We start from the raw sequence: 24,257 nt of genomic DNA on the forward strand, positions 1-24,257 counted from the left end.
CGTGGCATCTCCAAGCTGAAAGGCACCAAGAGAATTTACTCCAGACTCCTTGGTTCAAGAAGGAGAAAATGCAAAGACGTTAAAAGCCTGGTACATTGGTTCTGTAAATGTTAATGGACATCAGAATCATCTGGAGGGCTTGTTAAAACAGATTTCTTGGGCCCATCCCAGAGGTTTGGTTTCAGTAGATCTGGAGGTGGGACCCTACCAACCTCCCCAGTAATTCTGATGCTGCTAGTCCAGGAACCCTACTTTGAGAACCACCGGGCTGGCATAAAATGAGTGAACCTGTTATTACAGAACGGGCACCAGAATCCAGGTGTCCTATGTTCTAACTGAATGCCCTTTTCAATCCATCTTCTTGCCTCATGGTCATACCTTCCTCAGCCCTGGCTGGAAGCTCCCTTAGCTGCTGGTTTTATATTTGCACACTCCACCTGGGATGAACCAGCGCTCCTCACCAAAATAACATCTATAATGAGCCTTGAGCTTCCTGGGGAAAAAAATGCTTTAACAATGCTAAGTATTTCTGGCACTAACACATATTATAAAAAAAAAAAAAATCATGAAAAGAGTGGGTTTTTTTTTTTTTTAAAGAGCGTCTTATGAAGAAAATTTAATGCAGTGAAGGATGCAAATACAATCATGCTAAGGACCAAGAACCCAAAAAGTTGACTGATGTGTTTCTGATGCTTCTATGGTATCATCTAGGTCTCTCTTTATTTTGCTAAATACAAACAAGAAAACTGCTCTTACTCTCCCAGGGTACAGGTAGCAAAGTGTTTTTCAAGTCCATCTCCAGTGAGCTCTGTCTTATTGACCACATACACTGCATTATTGATCTAGAGACCACAGTTCCATTTCAAAAGAAAGGCAACCAGGGCCAAAAGACCCATTTCCAAACTCCACACCTCCATGGCCACCACCAGTCCCATATCCAAGTGACGACAATAATTGTGCTCAACTGTCCCTTCACGTCAGACCCCTTCCAGGAAAATACCACTTGTGCAGAAAGCTCTGCACAGAACTGTGCAGAGATCTCTGATGACAAGGGGTTGTCTGGGCAACCAAATCCTCAGTAATGTGCTCTGGGATTGCACCTAGACCAGAGCTGTCCAATAGAAATATGTAATTTTTCTCAAAAGTAGCTGCATTAAAAAGATAAAAAGAAGCAGGTAATCCCTCTCCCCCTGCTTGTGTTCTCGCTCGCTCGCTCTCTCTGGCTTGCTCACTCTCTCTCAAATAAGTAAAATCTTTAAAAAGGGGAGGGGGGGCGCCTGGGTGGCTCAGTCATTAAGTGTCTACCTTAGGCTCAGGGCATGGTCCCGGGGTCCTGGGATCGAGCCCCACATCGGACTCCCTGCTCCGCAGGAAGCCTGCTTCTCCCTCTCCCGCTCCCCCTGCTTCTGCTCCCTCTCTCGCTATGTCTCTCTCTGTCAAATAAATAAATAAAATCTTAAGAAAAAAAGAAGCAGGTAAATGTTAATAATATATTTTATTGAACTCAGTATATTCAAAATAGTATCATTTCAACATGCAATCATTATAAAAATCTTAATGAGATGGTTTGCTTTTTTTTTTTTTTTTTCAGACCAAGTCTTTGAAATTGACTCATTTTTACCCTTACAGCACACTTCAGTTAGGACTAGCTACACTTCCAATGCTCCATAGCCATACTGGACAGTGCAAGACCAGACCTCGGCCCAAATGGGCATTCTGGAGCACATCAGAAACTGTTCAGATAGAAAAACAGCTCAGCTCAGTGCAGAGCATCTGGGAGGGGCAGACACGTACCATCCTACCTGAGTCCTCCCGGCTCTCTGGGGAGTTCCACACTGTGTTACTAAAAGGTTTGCTTGCCTGCAGCAGGCATTCTTTTGGACCAAACTTTTTATTTTTATTTTTCCCAGAACCCCTAACTTTAATACACACATGCCCGAATCTACAGACCTTAGGGATACAGATACACACATCATCATTTTATGAAAAATGGAATGTCCTCATCTTCTTCCCATAGCATCTACCCAGTGGGTGGTCCCCTCCCGTTCCCCACAACGTGCTGGGTCTCCCCTTGAGGCCAGTGAGTAAACCTGATTGCATGAGCAGGCCTCACCAGAGAAGACTCTCACTAAGATGTCGTCCTAAAGACCCACAGATCCACATATCAGTCCATATCCACATAGATGAAAAATGTACACACGTGAGATTTATCCTCTACTTAGGTTTATAAAACTTACCAGAACATTGAGTTGATTTTCTTGTTTGAAATTTTCAATAAATTTCCAGATTTTCTTGGGATCAGACAAATCCACATGTGCAGAAAGATGTTCTAAACCAGAAAACAAAAAGTTGTAAAGCTTTTTTAAAAGATATAAACTAGCATTTTTTAATTTAAAAAATACATGCGTGTGTTTTTAAAATAAAATAGTTTGGAGGATGACACAAAATGGAAAGTAGCAGTCTCACTCCTCAGCAGTAAGCCACTGCTAACAGTTTCTTGTTAATCATCCGGAAATATTTTAAGCACATACAATAGTTATATACATATATTTAAAGCATAATATATAGGGCGCCTGGGTGGCTCAGTTGGTTAAGCGACTGCCTTCGGCTCAGGTCATGATCCTGGAGTCCCGGGATCGAGTCCCGCATCGGGCTCCCTGCTTGGCAGGGAGTCTGCTTCTCCCTCTGACCCTCTTCCCTCTCGTGCTCTCTATCTCTCATTCTCTCTCTCTCAAATAAATAAATAAAATCTTTAAAAAAAAAAATAAAGCATAATATATATTATGTATATTAAGCATGATATACATATTATAAATATGTGCCCCCTTTCCATACAAATAGGATCAGACTATACATTGCTCTGCATCCTTGTTTCTCACTTAATATATTTTAGAGGTTTTTTAAAACTATCTATAAGCCTGCCTTCTTTCTTTTATGGTTACCTAACATACTTCAGCATGGCTGTGTAGAGCTTCCTCCTGCCGATCATTTAGGGTTTTTGTCAATATTTTGCTCTTAAGACTAGATCTAGGGTACATCGTAATTACTAGATGACAACTTCCTTTGTGACTCAGTCCTTGCTTATGATGTTTACCAATTTCCACCTTGTGTTACAGTCACTGCTGGATGCAGCTCCCTCCCGTAGTATATTGAGGATTTCTTGATGGAGGAGTCATGTTGAATGCCCCCCTCTTGCCTCTGGGTGGTACACACAGCCATACATGGAGAAAATTAATGTATATTGGCTGTTCAGCCCCTTCTCTGTCCCTGGCACTGGAATCAGGCTTACAGTCTAAGTATGCTGTGGGGCAAGGACATGCCCTCTGGGCCACAGCGGGCATCTATGACCTACCCCTAACCCAAGGCAGAGACTCCTGCTGCCGCAGAGACCTGAGAACTGACCCTACAGGTCAGGTTCTGAGCAACAGCCACAATTCCTTTGATGAACCACAATTCCTTTCCTCAGCTTCCCCATTAGCAGAGTTACAGAACCCAAGATTGTAGTCAGAATTTCTTTCTACTGATTTAAAACATATTGTTTTCTCACTCTGAAACAAAGGCTCAGAAAATGAGAAAACCAAAACAATCCTACATTTTCCTGCCTCAGAAGGTTTATCATCATCTTAAATACCATATTCAGCTCCAGTCTGGTGCAGCTGAATATTCCTCTACTTTCAAAGGATAGGAAAAGCATGATGTGTACAGGACTACGCTCTTTAAGAAAAGGCTGTGAAGGCCTTGGCTCAGCCAGAGCAGACATGGGCTGCCTGCTGACTCCTTCCCGGGTGGGGGGGTGAGCACCCCCACCCCGATGACTGCAAACTGAGCCTGTAGACACCCAGTCCTTTCTTCTGGGTTCTTCCCCATAACCACCCTAAAATTCTCTCCTACCCAATAGTGCCCAGTAACACTCACACAAAATCCAGGTTCAAAAAAACAACAAAATTCAAGTGAACGAAAATCAATTCCACTTTGAACTTGAGTCTCCTGGAGGCACCTGGGGTGTCTCAGCATCGGACGGAGGTAGCAGCATGGAAGAGAGAATCACTGTACTAGATAAATCAACCACGGAGCCCGCTGAAATGAAGTATTGTGAAAAGATGAAGGAAATCATCTGTCCCCCTCTGGGAGAAAACAGGAGGCCAGGAAGCACCCAGAAGGAAAGGCCAGGAGTCTGTTGTAACCAGGGGAAGGAGCTAGGAACAGACACATGTGCATCAGAACCCCCAATCCACTGACATACACATGTCAAGGCTGACCCTCGGAGCCAACGAGCACCGCCATACTAACTCTTTGAAATTGAACAAAACTCAGCTGGATCCTTTCTGCAGATGAGCCACCATCTAGCTGCTCTGTGGCCCAGGAGTCATGAGGGGACATCACAGGAACCCCTCTACCTGTGTCAGAGCATGAGTCTGATGAGCAAATGGAAAACAGTGCATGAATGCATCCTTAGTAGAAATCGCTACATAGGAATGAGGTGCTAGTTAATATTAATTTTGAGTAGTCAGTGATTCGCACAGGACCTTGCACCTTCCCTGGTGCCCACACTCACCTGACTCGGCCGGCCTGCTGCACACCCACCCAGGCCCTCCTGCCCAAGGGACCGCTGTACCCAACCATGCAGCGAGGACCTGTCCCTCCAAGTGCCCTCGGCATTGATTCAAGAGAACTGGGGAACTTGAAGCAGAGAATGTAAGGTTGGGAGTGGTGATAGTATTAGTACAAAAAATATTAAGAACACTAATAATCACTTCTCCTACTGACTGAGAGCTATACGTATACCCTGAACTTCCCCATGTCATAGCACATATCATGTTATGCCAGTCAAGTTTCTAATCGAAACCTCTTTCAATAAAGGGAGCTGAATGCAGGGATCGGTCCCCAAAGGATGAAGATGGTAAGAAGCCAACTGTGACTGGCCCCTAACCAGAAGATCGGGAGGAGCAGGAAGCCACCAGCCTGGGCTGGAGGAACGAGTGGAGGAGGTGGTGGGACCTGAGCCACAGAGACAGGCTCGCCACCGAAAGGAAGAACCTCAGCGGAGGTCCAGCCGTTGCCAGGGAAGTCAAATATCCAGTTTCTCCCTTCTTACCACCTACCACTCTTCCTCAATGGTCAAACCCGGCCGGAAGCCGGCTGATATGAAGGCCAGAGAAACACATACTTGGGGGTCTGCACAGCTACTCCCCATTTGCCCCCACTGTGCTACAGAGCTGAGCAGGCAGGTGCTTGTTAACCACTTGGTCCCTCCCAAGACTGTGAGGGGCTGTATCTATCACCTCTGTCTCTGGCTCCTAGCACACCGCCTGACATATGGTTCACACTTAAACACGTGTTCAAATATGGAGTAATATTACCCCTACTTTTCAGATGAGGAAACTGGCGTTCAGGGAAGCTGAGAACACCGCCCAGGCTCACAAGGCTAGTGAGCACAGAACCAGGACACAAAGCTGAGCCCAGCTCCTTCCTACACCGTTTGTGCGGGGGCTGCATGTGCTAGACCACATGAAGCTGCGAGTGGTGCCTCATCCTAAAGGGGGCGGGGAGGGAGCAGCCGATCCCCCTGGCAGAGCCTTGAGGGTACACCGAGTCAGGGAAACCACGCCACCGGGATGAGCAGACAGCACTGTCAGCCCTGGGCCCTTGGAGCTCTCAGCGCTGGAGGCCACCCATAAACAAACACACAAGAAAAAGGAATCTCCCGTGTGTGCGCTCCAACCCCACCTTGTGTAAGGCAGGAGGTCGAGGGCTGCCTCTCTCCCCACTCCAGGAAATAACGTGTGCTCCGTCTTTTCAGCTCTACCCTCCCAACGACGGCTCAACATTATAAACAAAACCATACCGTCATCTTTTTTCATATAAATCCACTTTGCAAAAAATGCAGCCCAAACCACAGCAGGCTGGAATTCGGGCAAACCCTCATCTGCCTGTGGCCTGAGATTAGTATTCTTGTTGCGTCCTGAGGCAGGCACAGCTGAAAGTTATCAGCAGGCAGACAGCCAGCTTTCAATCTCAAGAACTGCAGCCGCAGATCGCGGCGGCACGCACACCGTAGAGGAAGATTTAGAGACCCTCACGCTTGCTGCTGGCGCGGAGCCTCTGTGCGGCATCTGATGGCGGGAGACCACAGACGTGCCGTGAGAACAGAAAGGACACTTGCTTTGAAAGCGTTATGAAAAATAAGAAGAACCACCTTCAGGAGCAGATGCAAAATATTCCATTCTAGACTGGAGCATCCTCCCCGGCCACGCGCCGAGGCTGAGGGGGCGGGGCGCTGCCTGCCCCGCCCCCGCCCCCCCCCCCCCCCCGGGCGGCTTGGGAAGCAGGTTCGCGCCGGAAGAGGCGATGCGGGCGGGACTGGAAGGCAGGCTCGGGGGACGTTCTGCAGCGAAAGTGAGGGAGCCATGGTAACTGAGGGCCATTCCCAGGGGCCTCTTCCGTCTTCTCATCTCTGCCTGCAGCTCCTAGCACGCGGCCTGACATATGGTTCACTCTGAAACATATGTTCAAAAATAGAATAATATCACCCCCATTTTTCAGATGAGGAAACGGAGGTTCGGGGAAGCTAAGAACACTGCCCGAGCTCACTTTTCAGTGGGTTTTCCATTCGGGGACAAGTTCATGGGGGCCAACCTGTGCAGGTACACAGGGCCACATTCAGAAGGGCCCCACACTCGTTTCAGTGCTCTGCCTTTACTGTCTTGAAATGTTTAATACTTTTTGCACCAGGGTCCTACATTCTCATTTTGCGCTCTGTCCCGCAAATTAAGCGGACAGTCCTGGCTCCGACTCTCTCAGAAAAGCCAGAGCACAAAATGTGGGCCGGCTCTGAAAGCTCTTGTGAAGAGGTGGCTCTCATCAAGACCTAAATGTCTCTCGTTGTCTCTCTTTATTGGAGAGCCTTTGGGTCAGTACACAGCTTGGCGTGCCGGGCTGCAGTCCCCTTCGATGTGTCTCACCGGCCGGAGCTTCTTCCCGGGTGGAAACCCCAGCAGAGTCATCGTCCAGTATAAGGTTTCTGCTGCCGACCGGGATGAGCGGTCAAACCCAGCCACTAGAAAGCTCGGGTGGCTGGGCTGCTTCCAGAGCAGAAGCACCCCAAGCCGGCCACTACCAAGCCAGGGGGTGCGGGCAGCAGCTCAGCCCTCTCGCAGCTGATGGAAGTCAAGTTGAAAGAAACCACCAGCAGGAGAGGCAGCTCACCTGCTTAGCGCTCTCCCTGATGCTCTCACCTTTGGAACTTGGAGCTGGGTCTTGATCTCGACAAACCAGGTGAACTGTGCCACCTGGTGGAATTCAAGGAAATCATCTGTGAGTTCTAGAGATCCCCGTGGCTCTGGAGACCAGCTTTTCCAGATGAATTAAGATGTACAGGCTCACAGGAAGAATACCTGAAACTGAGACTCCTCTGGAAAATCTAAATGGATGGTTGCCACAATTAGAGCAGCAGGTATAATAGTGAGGATGATTGCTCGCCTGCCTATATGGGCTGACTGATGCGGCATCCGGGATAAGGTCCTGATTTTTTGTAGGGGTTTGAACACATCAAGGATAAGAAGGGTCGGTCTTGGTCACATCTGCATCCCCAGCATCTCACATGGCATCTGACACAGAGGTCTCAACCGGGCTGCACTTTAGAATCGCCTGGGGTGTTTTTAAAAGCTCCAGGTGATGGGTCCAGGCCTGGGTATGTTTTAAAAGCTTCCCAGGTGAGTCTAACGCTCAGCCCAAATTCAGAAACCCTGGCCTAACATGTAGCAGGGACTTGATTAATATTTATTGAATGGCTGAATCCATAATTGGCACTCAGACTATTCTAGCAGAGACCATACTATCATCAATCAAAGTTTATTTAAAGGGGAATGCCTTGGCTGTGGCAGTTAAAAAGTAATCATTACAGAGCCTGATTTCTTCACTTAAAATAGCTTGCTTTATTAAATGGGGTCTGTTTCATGGAAGGCTCTCAGCTAACCATGTACCCGGCCCCTCTGCTCTGTCCTCCCCCCGACAACACTTCAGAGGACCTCCCAGTTGCTAAGATGCACTTATTCCTCACCCTGACTTGGCAGATAATGAACTGCAACTCCAAATGGTATAATATTCCCCCAGAAAAATGCCTAACTTGATTTCAGAGAGAGAGAAAAAAAAAATCTTTGAGCGTCTGGAAAAGTGATACATTCCCAGCCTATTTCTCCAATTTCTACTGCAACGTCCATTTTTCTGGAGAAGAGTCTCTGGAAAGACACAGTGGACTTGTCTAGCCACCACAGTGCCATTTGGTGACCCAGAGCCATTGAATTCATGCAGGAAATTCTGGCATTTACTCAGAGGAAGACTTCAGCTGATTCAATAATTTACGGGGCACCTAGAGAGCCTTTCACAAAATCAAAATTAGGGAAGTGAAATAGGAGGCCATCCCCAGCTGCTCTAAGCCTGGAGGCTGGACGCGAGAACACCAGGAAGGAGGAGGCAAGTTCAACGCACTCCCCTCTCAGGTTATTCTGGGGTCACTGGTTCTAAAGTAGGGTCCACAGCCAAACTGCAATGGACTCCCACCCTCCTCCCCATGCCACCCCAGATGCTCACTGACAAGACATGAGGTGGGGATCGGGTATCCACACCCTTTTAAAGTTCCACTGGTGATTCAGAGGCCCAGGGTTGGCTGAAACCCCTCACTGCTCTTAACGATGTGTGGCCAGGACCCGAGCTCTCCCGTGAATTAATTAAGAGTTGAGGAAAGGCTCCTCCGGTCACTTGCTTTATCCACCTCTAGCTGGAAGCTCAATGCACAGCTGAGAATCAGCAGCTGTGCTGGTCCTCATGGGATCACGGTCAACTCCTGGCCATGCTGGCTGGGCCCTCCCTGACCTGCCTGTGACATTGGGCACTCTCCCCAGTGTGGAGCGGCCAAAGGTTGGCCTTGAGGCCCTGTGGACACACAGCAGGCTGCTCACCTCGCTTGGCTCTGTCAATAGCAGTTGGCTTTTCCCAATGCCACTGTTCCCTCAGCTGACCAAGAAAGCTCTTCCAGGAACTTGGACCTCTAAGGCATCAGGCACAAAGTCCTGAGATGCAGATGCATAGGCACTCCTGGAAGCAGCAAGCCGATAGACAGAACGGCTGTCAGGAGCCAGGAACAGAAAGCCCTGTAGGGAGAAAGCCTAATTCTGGGGTGGGCATTACTGCTCCCCCCAGCACATCATACAGCTCCTTCCCTCCTTCCTCACCTCCCTGCTTCCCTCCCTGGGCTCAGGAACGATCCCATCATCTCAGGCTTGACATTTCCTCTCTCATTAGCTTCCTGAACTTTCAAAACTATTAGACTCTTAACAATTTGGCATCCATGCCAGCTTTCTCTGACTGCCTCTGATACCGGAAGTGCCCCTCCCCCCAAAAAAAATCCTCTGATAGAGGGATCGTTTTCCCTTTATCCAGTTTTGGGGGGAAAAGAAGAGGAGCTTAGGAGACCACTGGCATCATGCCCACTGCAGGGCAGGAGCGTTATCCCTACCTAGCTGTAGAAGGACTGGGTGCCGTGGAGGGGCTTTGCAAGGACAGAGAGAAGCAGGAGGAAGGTAGGTTGTTGAGTTCTGTACGGCCTCGGGGAAAGCAAAGACTGCTTCGGGGCTAGGGGGTGTGTGCCACACAACTCTAGGGGGCGCCGTTCGGATCGCAGTGATGGGGCATTTGTATCTGCATCGAGCAACTGCTTGCAGATGGCAGCAAAGCATGTGAAGGAGGTGCCTTTTCTCATTTGCACAAAGGGATCACACTGGATAAAAGTAACCCTGAGTTCTTTAACCGTTTCTCGGCCCTTTGAGTTCCCTCTTCCACCTTTGCTTTCCTGGTATTGGCTGGCTATGGAACCGGCTGAGGGCGGTGGAGGCAGAATGGAGGCGGATTAGCTAGAGGAGGCCCTGAGGGCAGGAGTGTCCCCACACACGGGCAGGCTGGGTCTCAGAGCTTGGATCTCAGGCCCAAAGAGCCCAGTGGTTTCTCCCCTGCAGTGGAGAACGGTTCCCTTTCTCCTGAAGGTTCTCCGAGAAGCCCAGCATCCTCCCCCACACCGTGTTTCCACACAGACTGCCAACGGCTGGGCTCCCTGGGCCTGCACGACTGCCAAGTACAAGCCCGGACACTGCTGAGGAGGCCAAAGAATGTTTATGAGCCCAGGTTAGGTTTGGAAGTCACTGCCACCGACCGGGGACAGTCATGGCCCCTGTCTCACAGTCGAGAGACCAGGAAGAATGTTCCCGTTCCCGCCCTCCCTCGGTTACTCACGGAATGCTGGGGCAGCTCAGAGAACACCCTTCCCACCGCTTCTGCTGCTGGTGGCGCAGTGCGGCCGGCAAGACGGCGGACTATTCCAAAGCTTCCTGGGAGGCTGACTTGAAGCTAAAAAGAATATCAATAATAAGGGCTTTGGGTCAAACAGCCTGGGTTTAAATCACAGCTCTGCTTCTTAATAGCTCCGCCATCTCCTGTGTTGACTTAACCTTTCTGGGCCCCTGCAGCCCAGAAGAGGAGACTTTCTGCAGAGAAGGGAAGATAAAAGCTGACTCTTGGGCAGCCTAGAGGAGATGTACGCAAGGCATTTATTACCAGACTTGGAATGAATTAAGAGCTCAATACATAGTAGTTACTATTAATATTACTATTATTAATAATGACATCAATACTCCCCGTATTCAAAACTGAGCTCCTCATTTGCCCCCCACCTCCATCCCAGCCCTCCAAATCACCAGGGACTTTGAGAGCATCTTAAACTATAACCAAAGATGAAGCTGTGTTTCCCCAGACAAATGTTGGGGGGCGGGGAGGCAGGATCACTGTGAAAGAATTTTCTTGCAGAAGCAAGCAGCTCCTCAGAAAGGGCTAAGCCCCTGGAGTCAATAAACAGGGTCCTAGCCAAGGGCAGGTACTGGTGGGGAACGAGTGAGACCTTCCCAAACCACAACAGAGCCGGAAGAGGAGGCCACAGAGAACCTGCAAGTAACTGCCCTGAAGATCCCCTCCTCAAGGGCAGGAAGCCCAGAGGCTTTTCTCTCTGACACCTAGCTAGAGGAGACCTGAGCCTCTGGACGACCACGTTGATCCTATTAAACACTAAGGTTTGCCGAGGGCAGCTCCTGTGGATTAAACCTCTTCCTCAAGCTCTCGGCTGTGAGCCATGCCAGAGGGCAGTGCCAGGCTGGTCTGCAGGGCATGTCATACCCTTCTTCTGTCCTTTGCCCCGGCTATTTGTCTTCACTGCAGGATCCTGTCCTGGGTCAGTCTGTTGTTAACAATAAGGTTTGGGGGGCCCTGGGTGGCTTAGTTGGTTAAGCGTCTGCCTTTGGCTCAGGTCATGATCCCAGGGTCTTGGGATCGAGTCCCCCATCGGGCTCCCTGCTCAGCAGGGAGTCTGCTTCCCTCTCTCCCTCTGCTGCTCCCCCCAACCCGCTTGTGCTCTCTCGCTTGCGCGCGTGCATGTTCTCTCTCAAATAAATAAATAAAACCTTTAAAAAAATAAGATTTGGCTTTTTTGTATCCCCCATCCACTTTCTGGGGAAGTATTTTATCTTCACAAACTCTTGATATCAGTCCCTGTTTTTCAGTGCAGAGAGGAAATGAATGACTTGCCTAAGGTCACAAAATGGTAGGTCATAAAGACAAAGGAGGGTTTCCATTCTTTTAACACCCAGCCTGGGGCACCTTCTACTACACCAGTGATGCTTAAAGGATGAGCCAGACAAGCAGCTTTAGCATCACCTGGGAACCTGCTAGAAACGTGGTCTTGGTCTACCGAGCTCAAAGTTCAGCCCAGCAATCTGTGGTCACACGCCCCCCCAGATGATTTTGACCCAAACTGAGCAACCACTGTACTTAGTGCTTCCTGAACCTCTGAAGATAGAAATCACCAAGGGGCGAGCTCCTAGGCATGTTTCCCCCAATTTACCCAATATAGAATTTGCTTAGGCCCCATCTACTTCTGTGAGGGACTTAGGAATCAGGTTTTGTTTTCTTTTTAATTGTTCCAGGTAATTCTTAGGTTCAGGCAAGTTTAGGGAAGTGACTTGGTGCTGTTGCATAGATCAACATAGGGGAGCTTTATAAAAGTCATGGTGTGCCAAGAAAAAACAGCATAAACCCAAACTACAGTGACTCTCACACTGGAATCAAAATAAGGAATTATCTTTCCCTCCAATTCACTAAATGTACAACAACAGGGAAACCCATCTGGATTGCACCCCTCCCCCTCCATGAATGAGTCTGGGGAGAGACTTTTAGAAGCCTGCTTTCCCAGGGCAGGAAGCTGACTCAAGCTCTTGGGGCTGCTCTCGGTGTAACATGGAAAGACCCAGCAAATAGTGGCCACCGCCAGAGTGCACCCCTTTGAAAGAAAAGAGGCTGCCACCGTATTTGCCTAAATCCGGGGGCGGGTGGCAGGGTTGACGGTTACACTTCCCACTATTACCTGCAGTCCTGCCTCCTGAGAAAAACAAGCACTTTTTCCAAAAGGATGTGGGGTGAAGAGAAGGGAGCAATCACCGCTTGCCTCCCCTTGGAATGATGGAAATGTGCGGGGCTGCCTTAGGAACTGATAAAAACGCTCGTGCAGGGAGGAGTCGTCTCTCAGATGACTAGGCCGCAAGAGAATCACCTGGAGGATTTCTACAAAACGTCAGTGTAGGCCCCAGTGCGGACCAACTGAATCAGAATCTCTAGGGGCAGGGCCGGAAACTGGTATTTTAAATTCTTGCCCCGTTATTCAGACAGGATTGAGAACCACTGCATAAGCCTAATTAATTCTAAGATAAAAACCATCTCTCCATCCCCGGGAACTGGCCGCCCCTTAAAATCACAGTGAGGTGGAGAACCGGCTAGGGTACAGCGAGGGTGACCACCAGGCCAGTGAAATCATCAAGCACCGCTCAACAAGCTCACACGGTGCCCGGCGGACACCCGCCCCGAAACCCGCGTTCGGAATGTTCCAGCTGGCGCCAGAGGTCACAGTCCACAAGCTGCGTTTTATTGGTGAGAAAAAAGCACACCCAGGAAAGTTCTAAGCCAGAGTCCTCGGCAGCAGTTTAGAGTTCGCCCTGCCTGACGCCGACGGCAGCCCTGCGCAGTCACCCGAGCACGCCCTACAGGGCGCCAAGGTAACGCCCAGGGGCTCCGAGGCCCGCGGGCCGCCTGACGTCAGTGGGTCCCGGCCCAGGCGCGGCAAAGCCCCGCCCCTCGGGCGCCAGGCGGGTCCCCGAGTGTCCGGGGGGCTGCACCCTGCCCGCCCCGTACGTGTGCCCGCGGGCTGCAAGCCTGCGGCTGCCACTGTTGCTTCGTCGGTCCAGCGAGATCGCGAAGTCCCGGGCACGTCCCCGCCAAGCCGGCTCGCCCGCGCCGAGGCGGGCCACGTGACGGCCAGCGGCCCCGCCCACCCGGCGCTGCACCTTCGGCCGCCCGCGCCGTCTTACTTGGTGTATTCGCGCAGCCCCTTGGCCAGCCTCGCGGCGCTGCAGTGCAGGAACGCGGAGGGGCCCGCCCTCCCGCTGCCCCCGCCCTCGGGAGCTGCCCGCGGTTACGTCATTCCAGTTATGTAAGAGCCGCGGCCTTCGGGGCTCTTCTCCACGCGGAATGCGGCGGGGTCTCCCCGTACGGCTTGGCCCAGCGCCTACTCCAGCCCCAGGCTCAGAGGGCAGGGAGCGGGAGGGCGGGCCCTGCTGCGGGCTGCACTCAGGGCCACCTAGTCACCTCGGGGTTGAAAGCGGGCGTCAGTACGTGTTAGGGGATACCTGTCTGCTGGGTATGACTGGGATGCAAAGATGGCACCGCAGCTCACCTCGTAGAAAGTGCTCACCCAGAAAATCGTGTGGAATTAAAAAGATGAAGCTCAATGATATTAAAAAGATTTCTCCATCTGATGAGCTTTATCATAGGGGGTGTTGTGATAACTAGCATTTCCCAGGTTCCTAATTAGCTTATTGCATGTAATGTCCCCAGTAACTCAGCAGCGATACAGCTCCCCTCTCCAGCAGGTGCAATGAGTCAGATTGGTAATGTGAACACAGCGACATCTGGCAAGACGCAGGGCTGGGTCGCCCACCGGAGAGGCAAGTCTGTCTTCTAAGTCCGAACTTCTGCCCCTAGTTCGGCGACTTCATGCAGTGCTGGGAGGGCCCCTTTATCTCCTCCAAATCTCCATCGGCCCCCCCAACCCCACCCCCAAACTCCAGAAAACATATAGTGTAAGCAAAGCATGGTTGCTGTGCAGACCTAGATCCCAGTGAAGTCATCCAGCCCTGTTGTGTACGCGCATCAGGCATCCCTGTCCACATCTCACCTCCATCCCTAATTGAGGGACGGGGCACTCAGTTAAATTCTGTACTGCTGTACCCAGCTCACCCAGAGACGGAGCGACTCTTACCTAAGAGGTACAGAGACCTGCTGGTTTCATGGCCTCATTGCCTAGGATGTGAGATAGAGGCTCACTACCCCCCACCCCCACCAAGTGGATGGGTTTTTACTTCAGAATCTCTTTGGAAATAAGTTTCCCCAGAACAGTGTGTTCCTCTGAACAGGACTGTGAGGTTCTACCGCATTGCTCTTATTCCTGACAGAGTGATGAAAGGAGGTTTAAACACATGGCCTTCTGTAAAACCACCCAGCCCGGTGTGACTTTCAATACCAGTCTGGTTTGGCTGGGGGAATATTTTAGATTCCCAGAGTTACACAACTGTGCTTTGTATACTCTTCTTTGTGTCAGTGATGGAAAAGGTGTCAGTCCACTCTGCATCCCACTCACCACCTCAGGAAATAAGCTTTTGGCTCGCAGAGGGGTGAGAAATTGTTTTGGACCAGAGTCTATTGAGGGCATCAGCCGCACCTTGAAGTGAAAGGTTGGGTGGAAGGCCAGCTCTCAACCTGGCATGTGAACCTCCCTGGGCACGCTGCATAGCCACTCTGTCTCAGTGTTCTTATTCACAGAATGGGAATGAATATGCTCACCTCATCACCTCATGAGGTTATGGGGATGATTAAACACTTCTGTGTTTATCAAATGCCTGGTTTCGTCCGAAGTGATCAAAAAGTGTTCACTTCCCTCCTTAAATTTGTCCTTCTGTTCTTTCTCCCCTTACAGTATAGGCATGCCATGTGCATTCGGTCGATCATCCATGAGGGCACAAAGCATGTGATGTGTGTCCTCAAATCAACAAGCATCCACAGGGTACCTAGTGTATGCATTATACACGCCTCCTGGGAGGTTTTAAGAAAAGACAACCCCCAGCTCAGAAGGGCCTTCCACTCTCCCCTGGCTGACAAGGAACATATACACAAAAAGAAACAGAGGACAAGGCGGGATTAATGGGAAAAGGCTCCAGTTTAAGTAGGAGTTAGCTCAGCTGGATTTTTGTCCTATTTCTGATTCCCAGTGTGACCTGGGGTAACAATGATGGAATTTATTGAGAGCTTGATACGTGCCAAGCATTGGGATTATCTCACTTAAGCCTTACAGTGACCTAGTAAAGTGGATCTTGATATTATCCCCATTTTACAGATGAGCAAATTGAAACTTAAAGGAGTAAGTCACTTAGCTGAAGTCATCGTAGACCATGCCGGAGCCATACTGTATGCAGCAAGTCACTTAGCCTCTCTGGGCCTTAGTTTTCTTATCCAAATGAAAGGGGGAAACAGATGACGTGTGGGGTCCCTTCTACCTCTGACTTTCTATATTTAATAAGAGAATTACATACAAATTTTAAATAAGTTAAGCCCAAGGTGCTTTTAAGAGTGACACTGAGTGGGGGTAGCTGCTTCATTTCACATGGGTAGAAAGACTAAAATATTTCTTATGTGTCCCAGCTTTCAATTTGCTACCCAATAAACCAAACAAAGAAATCCTCCTCCAAAGCTTCCTTCCAGTTGATTTAGAGTCTTCAAGCTAATTTAGACCAAACTGGAAGGAGAAGCAGAAGGTGTGGCCTAAGAAATCCATGGCTTCTCCCACAACAGATATACATGATAGGAAGACTGTGAGCACGCGCACGCGCGCGCGCGCGCGCGCGCACGCACACACACACACACACACACACACACACACACACACACACACACACACACACACACACACACACACACACACACACACACCAGTGTTCGCATCGTCTTCCACCGAAGCTCAGTACCAATTTCTCCAGCCCAGTTGTCATGGCAACACCAGCTGCCAATGAGATCATGGAAGACAAGGTTATAATGGCAGTGGTGCCTTAATATTTTACCTGGCAAAACCACTTAGATAATAAGATGAATAACCATAAATCATAAATCCATAGGAAGCCCAGGCACTGCTCTTTGTATGTGTTTAATGTGCCCTTGGGGGTGGGGAAGAGAAATGAGGGCGAAGGGAAAGGAACAGAAGGGAAGGGAGGATGAGGCTGGGGGTGGGGAAGATCTCTGATGCTGATCCCTGTGACTCCTCAGCGTGGATCATGCACAGGTCCTGACCCTGTTGGTGCATGGATTCAAGAACTGCTCTCTTCTGCAATGACAATAAGGGGGTTAGGGGCTCCCAGCCTTAATTACAAAAGTCTGATTATAAGAAACCCAAGGCGACACTAAAGGAGGAGAGAAGCAGCCCAGGGGAGATGTACATGGCAGACAATGATGCAGTGGCTCACACAACCACTCAGCAGGAAGCCGGACCCGATTCAGAAGTACCTTTCTGAGTGCCCCCCGAGTCCCTTGATGCCCACCAGCTTTTCCAGACTGGTTCACTCCAGGGCTGTCTGCTGTCCATCTGAACCAATTTCCTAAAGAACAAATCCATTTGATGTAAGGGTTTCCTTCCTTTCACAGTGGGGATCTCTAGGAAGAGCTTTGGCACTGGGGAGCCAGGGTGGGAGAGAGACTCGGTTTACACTGAATACCCTTTTGAGCCTTTGAGTTTTGTACTATGTGCATGAATTAGCTATTCAAATAAAAGGCATGCAGAGGTCCACTTTGTCTCCCTTGTCCTCCTTCCCAGAACTAGAGATGGTAGTGGTGAGATGGGCCAAGGACAGGGCAGTCGTGAAGCCTGGGTCGGTCAGTCTCCAAGTACCCACGCTGATGAAGGAGGTGATTTCCCGCAAATGGGGCTCATGTTGGTCTGAAACTCTCATGGTGTCTGTTTCTAGAGCTCTAGTTTCATGGCAAGCCAGTTCCGTTCCCAATGCAAAGGCAGTGGGGGCTCAGGGGTGGGGGGTTGAATGAGAGCCTGGAGGTTGTCATAGCTGGCCCTCACCTACTTCCCTGTACCACCTAGGTCCCCCCGCCACTCAGGAGAAGGGCCTCTCCCCGGCGAGGCATGGAGAGACGGGCAGACACAGAGCGGCAGGGACTGGGATCGGGAGTCAGAAGACCCACATTCAGCTCTGACACCTCTTCAGAGGAGACACGTGACCTCCCTGAGCCTCAGTTTCCCCTCTACACAGCAGTGTTAACTGTCCAGTCCTCACAGCATAGTAGTGAGGCTGAAATAAAAACCTTTCCTCTTATTTAACAAATACTCATACTCTACTTGCTATTTGCCCAGCACTGTTCTAAGCTCACTTCAAACAAGCCTGCGGCATAGAGAATTTCAGTAGCGTGTCCAAGGTCACGTGAGAATCTAGAAAGCAGCACAACCAGGATTCCAGCCCGACAGCCTTCACGCCTTTTTTTTGTACGGATGGAACACCTCTCGTAGTGGCTTCTCCTCAGGTTCTTCTAGTCGCTTCCATCCGGCTGGAAACTCCTCCCCCTTTTTGGTGGGTTGACTGGTTCCTGTGTTCAAATGGGTGATTCATAGTCCCCTCGCTTCCCTCTACCAGCATCCCTCCCCTGCCCTCCATTTCACAACCCTCCAAGGACTCCCCGCCAAGCCAGAGGCACTCAGAGACTCAAGGGGGAGTGTGCGGGGGGTGGGCACTAAGACCCACAGTAACTGAGAGTGAGATTGGGTTTTGAGCCTGTGAGCGTGCGTCCCTTACCTACACATGCAACGACCCTGCCCTTGTCCGCTGTTTGGTCCTGGGCCATTCGATCATCCTGGAGGGACTGAGGAATACAGTTTCATTTATGTCTTATTTTTTTATTGTGGCAAAATATACATACTATAAAATTCATCATCTTAACCATTTTTAAATGCACAGTTCAGTGGTTTTAAGTACATTCACATTATACCATCACCACCATCCATCTCCAGAACTTTGTCATCTTATAAAGCTGAAACTCGGTACCCCATTAAACACTAACTCTCCTCCCCGCCCCCCAGCCCCTGGCAACCATCCCTCCACTTTCTGTCCCTGTGACTTTGACTATCCTAGGTACCTCATATTGGTAGAATCATACAGTATTTGTCCTTTTATGACTGATTATGTGCACTTAGCGTAATGTCTTCAAGCTTTATCCATGTTGTACTGTGTGTCAGAATTTTCTTCCTTTTTTTTTTTAAGATTTATTTATTTGAGAGAGAGTGAGTAAGAGAGCAGGAACAGGGGTGGGGAGGGGAGGCAGAAGCAGACCCCACTGAGCAGGGAGCCTGATGTGGGGCTTGACCCAGGGACTCCAGGATCATGACCTGAGCCGAAGGCAGACGCTTAACTGAATGAGCCACCCAGGCGCCCCAGAATTTTCTTCCTTCTTAAGGTTGAATAATATTCCATAGTAAATACAGCACATTTTGCTTATCCACTTATCTGTTGATGGACATTTGCCTTGCTTCCATCTCTTAGCTATTATGAATAATGCTGGTGGACACTGGTGTACAAATATCTTTTCAAGATCCTGCTTTCAGTTCTTTTGCGTGTATAACCAGAAGTGGAGTTGCTGGATCCCATGGCAATTCTATTTTTAATTTTTTGAGGAAACTTCATAAGGTTTTCCGTAAGAGCAGCACCATTTTACATTCCCATCAATGTTGCACGAGGGTTCCAATTTCTTCCCATCCTTACTGACACTTGTTTATTTTCTGGTTTCTCTTGTTGTTACGGTTGTAGAATGGCCATTCAAATGGGTGTGAGATGGCATCTCATTGTGTTGCATTATTATTTTTTGTTCTGTATCTTAAAATGCTTCTAATAATTTCTGTGCTATCTGCTGTGCTCCCATCTTCTTTGCTTAATATACCTTAATTATCCACATACCCCCACATATGCAATATTGAAATTACAGTTTGCTCCTTACGTATGAGGTTTGTGGATGTGCATAATTTAGAACCGACTCCACTTCTTTTCTCTCACTGGCTTTAATCCATTGTTGAGGACCACTGAGTTTCCCTCAGGTGAGTCACATGGCCTTAATCCAAAAGGCTCGGCAACTAATTTCATCAAGTGTTTTGGTTGAGTTGGGCTCATTTCACCAGACACACAAGGTGGGAAATGACAACTGTTTTCCCCAACTGAGTTCTCAGTTGTTCATTTGGCAAAATAAAATGTCAGATTACTGGTCTTTCCATTTTGATTCATGGAGAAAACATGCCAGTAACAGAGAATGTGCCTATTTAAATGAATCCTACGAATATGGGGCATTTTTGAAGGCAGATCTCTGCATCCATAATGGAAAGTTCATGATATAGCAAGTGGAAAAAAGCAGGTTGCAGAATAATATGGCTAATTTGATATAACTTATGGTTAAATATACAGCCATGTTCGGAAAGGATATTAAAAAATGAGCGCTGGTCACCTTTCGGGGAACTGGGACTGGGAGTTGTGGTAGGGTGTGAAATCTTTTACATTTTACTTTATATCCTCTGCCTCTACCTGAATGCTTATCCATAAACATGTATCACTTTTATAGTAATTACAAAAAGTTGTAAAACAGTCATTTTGGGAAAATAAAAGGGCTTTATACTATTGATTTCTCTCCTGTCTCCAGCTGTGGAGGAATAGCCCTGTTCTAGGTCAGGTTCCCTGGAGACTAGAGCCCCAGGTGGAGCTTTGTGGAAAGTGACGGACTGATGGAGTGGTCTTGGGAGAGACTAGAATGCGAGTGAGGGAAGAAGGACCGGGAAAAGGAAGAAGTTGGGGAAGGATGTGGCTTCTCATGAAGTCTGGCCTGATCCCGCAGAAAGCTCCGGACTCTCAGTGACACCACAGAGCTTAACCTGCCCTGAAGCAAGAGGGTTGAGCTTCTACTCCCTCTTCCCCAACTCATCCTAAGCTATGAGTAACTGTGGATGTTGGGGGGTGGGGAGGGGGTCACTCTGGTGCATGTCCTGGCAAGCTGGCTCCACTAACCAAGGACGGGTCTCCAGGAAAGGCTGCAGGTGTGAGCCATCAGCCACAACACCAGAGTAGGCTGGGGTGGGCCCACCCGGCCGGCACAGGCCGTCCCAGCGGGGTCTGGGCTACACCCACGTTCCCAGTTTACTGGGGGCTGAACGGACACTGGCTTCTTTATAAACAAACTTATAAACCGTAAATTGCAAAATGCCTTTTTTTCCCCCTGGCTATTGAAAAGCACAGGCTACAGACATTTTAAAGCAGAAATATTCAAATGAAGAAATAGAGTAAAAAAATTGGTTTGGACAAATCCCATCAGACTGCAAGATTTTTGCAATGGCAGGGAAAATCATCAGAAGGCTGGAGGAGCTCGGAGCTACCGACCAGGAGCAGAGTTGTTTGGGAAGTGAGTGTTCTAACCTAGGTACTGATGGTGTGGAGGGGCTTTTTTTTTTTAACTTCAGGGACAATGTGTATCTCATCGTTGACTGTATCTCCCTTCTGGCTGAGAAACTTCAAATCCAGGTTTGAATCCAGGACTAAGTAACCCAGGGAATATAGGCAAATAAAGGTAGAGCTTGATCTTGGAAGGTGTATTGGAAGGCGCCAGATTTCATGAGCTGCCTTGACATCTTTGAGCCTCATCGAGGCTCAGAGGACTAACAACGAGTTCCGTGCTCTGACCAGAGATGCCCCCCACCCAACAGGAAAGTCTCCCACCTGCTAGTTCCCCTATGCAACTGGCCGCACCCCAGACATGGTTCAAACAAGCCCATCACATCCGCCCACCAGAACCAGATGTTACCCGAGCCTCTCATTACTACAGAGCATGGCCCCTGCGTGCCCTGGTTGGTCGCTCTGTTCCTGTGTGCAACCTCCATGGGGTCCGAGCACATGTGGCTAATAAACTCCCATTATTCACATCTGCCCACGGTCAACTGTGGGGTGTTCAGCCATCTCCTACTATTTAGGGCGAGGGACCCCTCTCTCACCAATGCGGTGAACAGAAGGCAGAACGGAGAGACATTTTGAGTCACGAGACTTTGGGGGCCTTATTAGACCCTGCCATATGTGCAAAGCCTGAATATGCCACGCCCGCTCTGCAGAAAGTACAAGCTGCCTTCTCCTTGCCTTTGGAATTGTGCTTCCACACAATGCAATAAGAAAGTTTTACACTTTAAAAGCTAACAGATCTAGCAAAGAAAGTGTTCTAGAGAAAACAATAGAAGACGCATTTGAGAAACACCCACCTCCTATTTCAGTTCTGCGAAGAATAGCAAAAGGTTGTCTCTGACGATAGCCAATGTAGGTCGGCTGCTATCATACCAGCTGACCTGCAAAGGGAACTATTGCAATTCCATCTCTATAAAAGAGAGATTTGCTTTCTTCTTAGCTCCACACCCATCAAAAGAGAAATTACCACTAGAATCAGTAAGGATTTTTTATTAATTCATTTTTTTAGAATCCACTATGAACTCATTTGCCCACCTAAAGATGAGGAGTTTTATGGAGCATAATTTGCCTCGAACAGGTCCCTAATGGGTGTCGGCTTCTGTGTACAATCTGTACCCATGGACATCTCACTGGAAGGAAGAACAAGAGAAGCGTCCCCAGGCCGTGAGGATTATCTCCCCCAGGGTGTTCAGGGAAAGCACTGAGGAACAATTGTTCCAAGTTTATTTCATCAACAATGAAAGATGCCCACAACGAAATGAAGCACAAAATTCATTTATACAAAAATGAAAGTTATTGACCGCTTTGCCTGTTCTCATGCTAAAACAGATGGAAATAACATGAAATACTAGAAGTGGCACCATACTGCCCTCATGGTGACGACCAAGATGGAACAGTTCTGGGTCAGCCTATGACTCCTGCGTGGCCCGAGGGCACATGTGTGGCTCTCTGACCCACAGAATCAGAATCTCTGGGGACCATGGTTCTGCATTTTAGACAAATCCTTGGGTAGTTCTGATGGTTCACTGAGGTTTGTGAACCATGGGTGTGGTTGACCCCAGTGAAATGGTTCCATTTTTACCGCTTTCAACTACCATTTCCATAGATTCAGGCAAAGAATAGGGACAATGTGGTTTTTACCATGATGCCCAAGGTAGCAAAGAAAATTAAATGACTTCAATGTATAGTTCATATTTGCTGCAGTCTTTTCTCAGAATAATCAATTATCCCTTCTAGTCGTATAGATCTGGTCTTTGACTTTTCAAAACATCTGGAAAGTTCAGATGTTATCATGTTAATTTCTCCAGAATACCATTCCTGCAAAGGAGGAATGGCTGACTTTTTTGGGTCACTCTTGGCGGGGTGCTTTCATTCTGCAGGTATATGCAGTCCACTTAACATCAATGTTAAGTCATAATCAGGGCTCTGGATTATGACTCTGAATGTCCCATGCTCATGTTCTATCAAAAAGCCTAGATGAAGGAAATGATCCTAACAGGGAATACATAAAGGACATGCAAATGATCACTTCCTAGACAATCTGAAGGTCCTCTCTGGGTTAAGCCAGACCTTCAGAGAACCGTAGTCATGGACCATTTGCCTTGGCCCAGAACTTCTTTTCTGAAATGTGCCTTGTCATAACCACCTCACCATCATTGAAGGAAGCTCTAATAAATTATAATTCATAGACTGCAGGGGCATTTGTATAGCATGCTGAAGATGTCACCCACTGAATTCCTCCATGTTCCCTCTATGAATGGATGCACAGCAATATGGGCTTGCAGACTTAACCCATGTTTCTCCAGAGGGGGCATATTTTTTTCCTCCATAGAAAATGTGCAGTTCATAGATGAAAATTTAGTCCAGGTTTTAGTAATTATTGAGGACCTATGACCACTCTTCTCCTTTGCAAAGGGGGGTGGGGTACATATGAGAATGATCACCCTACTTCATTACTCCCTCTGGGATGAGAATCGAGTGTGTCAGTGTAGGGGGAAAAAGAGGTTGAGAACTCCTGCTTTCTAACCATCTTAGTTTTTCCTATAGTTCTATTTTTTTACTCTATATTTTTCTTTAATTTTATTGTCTTCAATACAGCATTAAAAAAACCCTCCAAATTTGTTGTGAAACAAGATATAAATAGAGAAAGGAATGAAGGCAGGAAATAAATCCTTCTGGCAAAGGGGATATTTTGCCACTTTCACAAGCATATTTGGTAAGTCATCATGTATACCAAGACAGAGATTTCGGCAACACTCCAGGGACAGTCATGCCTATCAGAGACCGGGCATCTCCAACATCTGAGACCTGGCTACTGGTGTACCCAAACACCAGCCAATATCTTGTGGGCTGCTAACAGCCAGTTTTATGATTTTTTGAGGGATTTCTTTTTTCATAAGCTCTTTCCACCTTTACCCAGGCCCCAGCAACACAGTCTTAGAAGCATGTGTGGGAGGAATGTGGGGGGCATGGGCTCAGGTCCTCAGTGTCGACAGATGAAGAGGATTCAGTGATATGTTCCCTTGGGCATCCTCCCCTTGTCACAGTCTCTCTGTGGCCAGACTCCTCCTGTAAGTCACTCACTAGGGCACCATAAAGGGTTTTAGCACCACTGTGGGGTGAGGACAGTGCTGAGACGTGAGCAGGAGAACCTCCATTTGCTCGGTCCCCAGAATGCCAGGGTGATCCCCAATAGGATTGTGGAGTTGCCACTCGTGGCATGGCTGGTGCCTCTCCCCTCCCATGCCCCAGATGGGCATGGTTCCTCAGTCCCAACACGCTTTCTTGCTCAGTCTTGGTAGAGCCTCAGGGTCATTCCCAACACAATGTACATCCGTGATGGGGGCTAGCAGGAGAGAACAAAGCTGTCTGCCATCCTCGGTGGTGTGGTCCCTGTGCACCGAGGAAACATGCTTCTGCAGAGGGCTGCCAGGCCATTCTCCTCCATAAATCACAGGGCCTGGCTTTGCCCTAACTGTATAGGCTTGGCTTATTTTTTAGATGGGAGCCTGGACACTCTTTTCAAGTCCTGCTCAGGAGTTAGTGTCAGAGATGTTAAGTGACGTGCTGGTTGATGTGTGG

The 24,257-nt window shown here is 48.7% G+C and overlaps 1 protein-coding gene across 1 annotated transcript in view; it reads right to left on the reverse strand.

Moving 5' to 3' along the window:
- DHRS12 (dehydrogenase/reductase 12) overlaps positions 1-17,141 on the reverse strand; it is a 39,619-nt gene extending 22,478 nt beyond the window's left edge. The window contains 8 exon segments of the mRNA XM_035726839.1: positions 770-842; positions 2,238-2,314; positions 2,317-2,329; positions 7,207-7,289; positions 8,958-8,982; positions 8,985-9,093; positions 13,458-13,551; positions 17,081-17,141. Of these exon segments, the coding sequence (XP_035582732.1) occupies positions 770-842; positions 2,238-2,314; positions 2,317-2,329; positions 7,207-7,289; positions 8,958-8,982; positions 8,985-9,093; positions 13,458-13,551; positions 17,081-17,141 (535 nt within the window).
- Positions 17,142-24,257: the final 7,116 nt, after the last annotated feature.

The sequence above is a fragment of the Zalophus californianus genome, chromosome 3 (assembly GCF_009762305.2).
Source record: "Zalophus californianus isolate mZalCal1 chromosome 3, mZalCal1.pri.v2, whole genome shotgun sequence".
NCBI lineage: Eukaryota > Metazoa > Chordata > Mammalia > Carnivora > Otariidae > Zalophus > Zalophus californianus.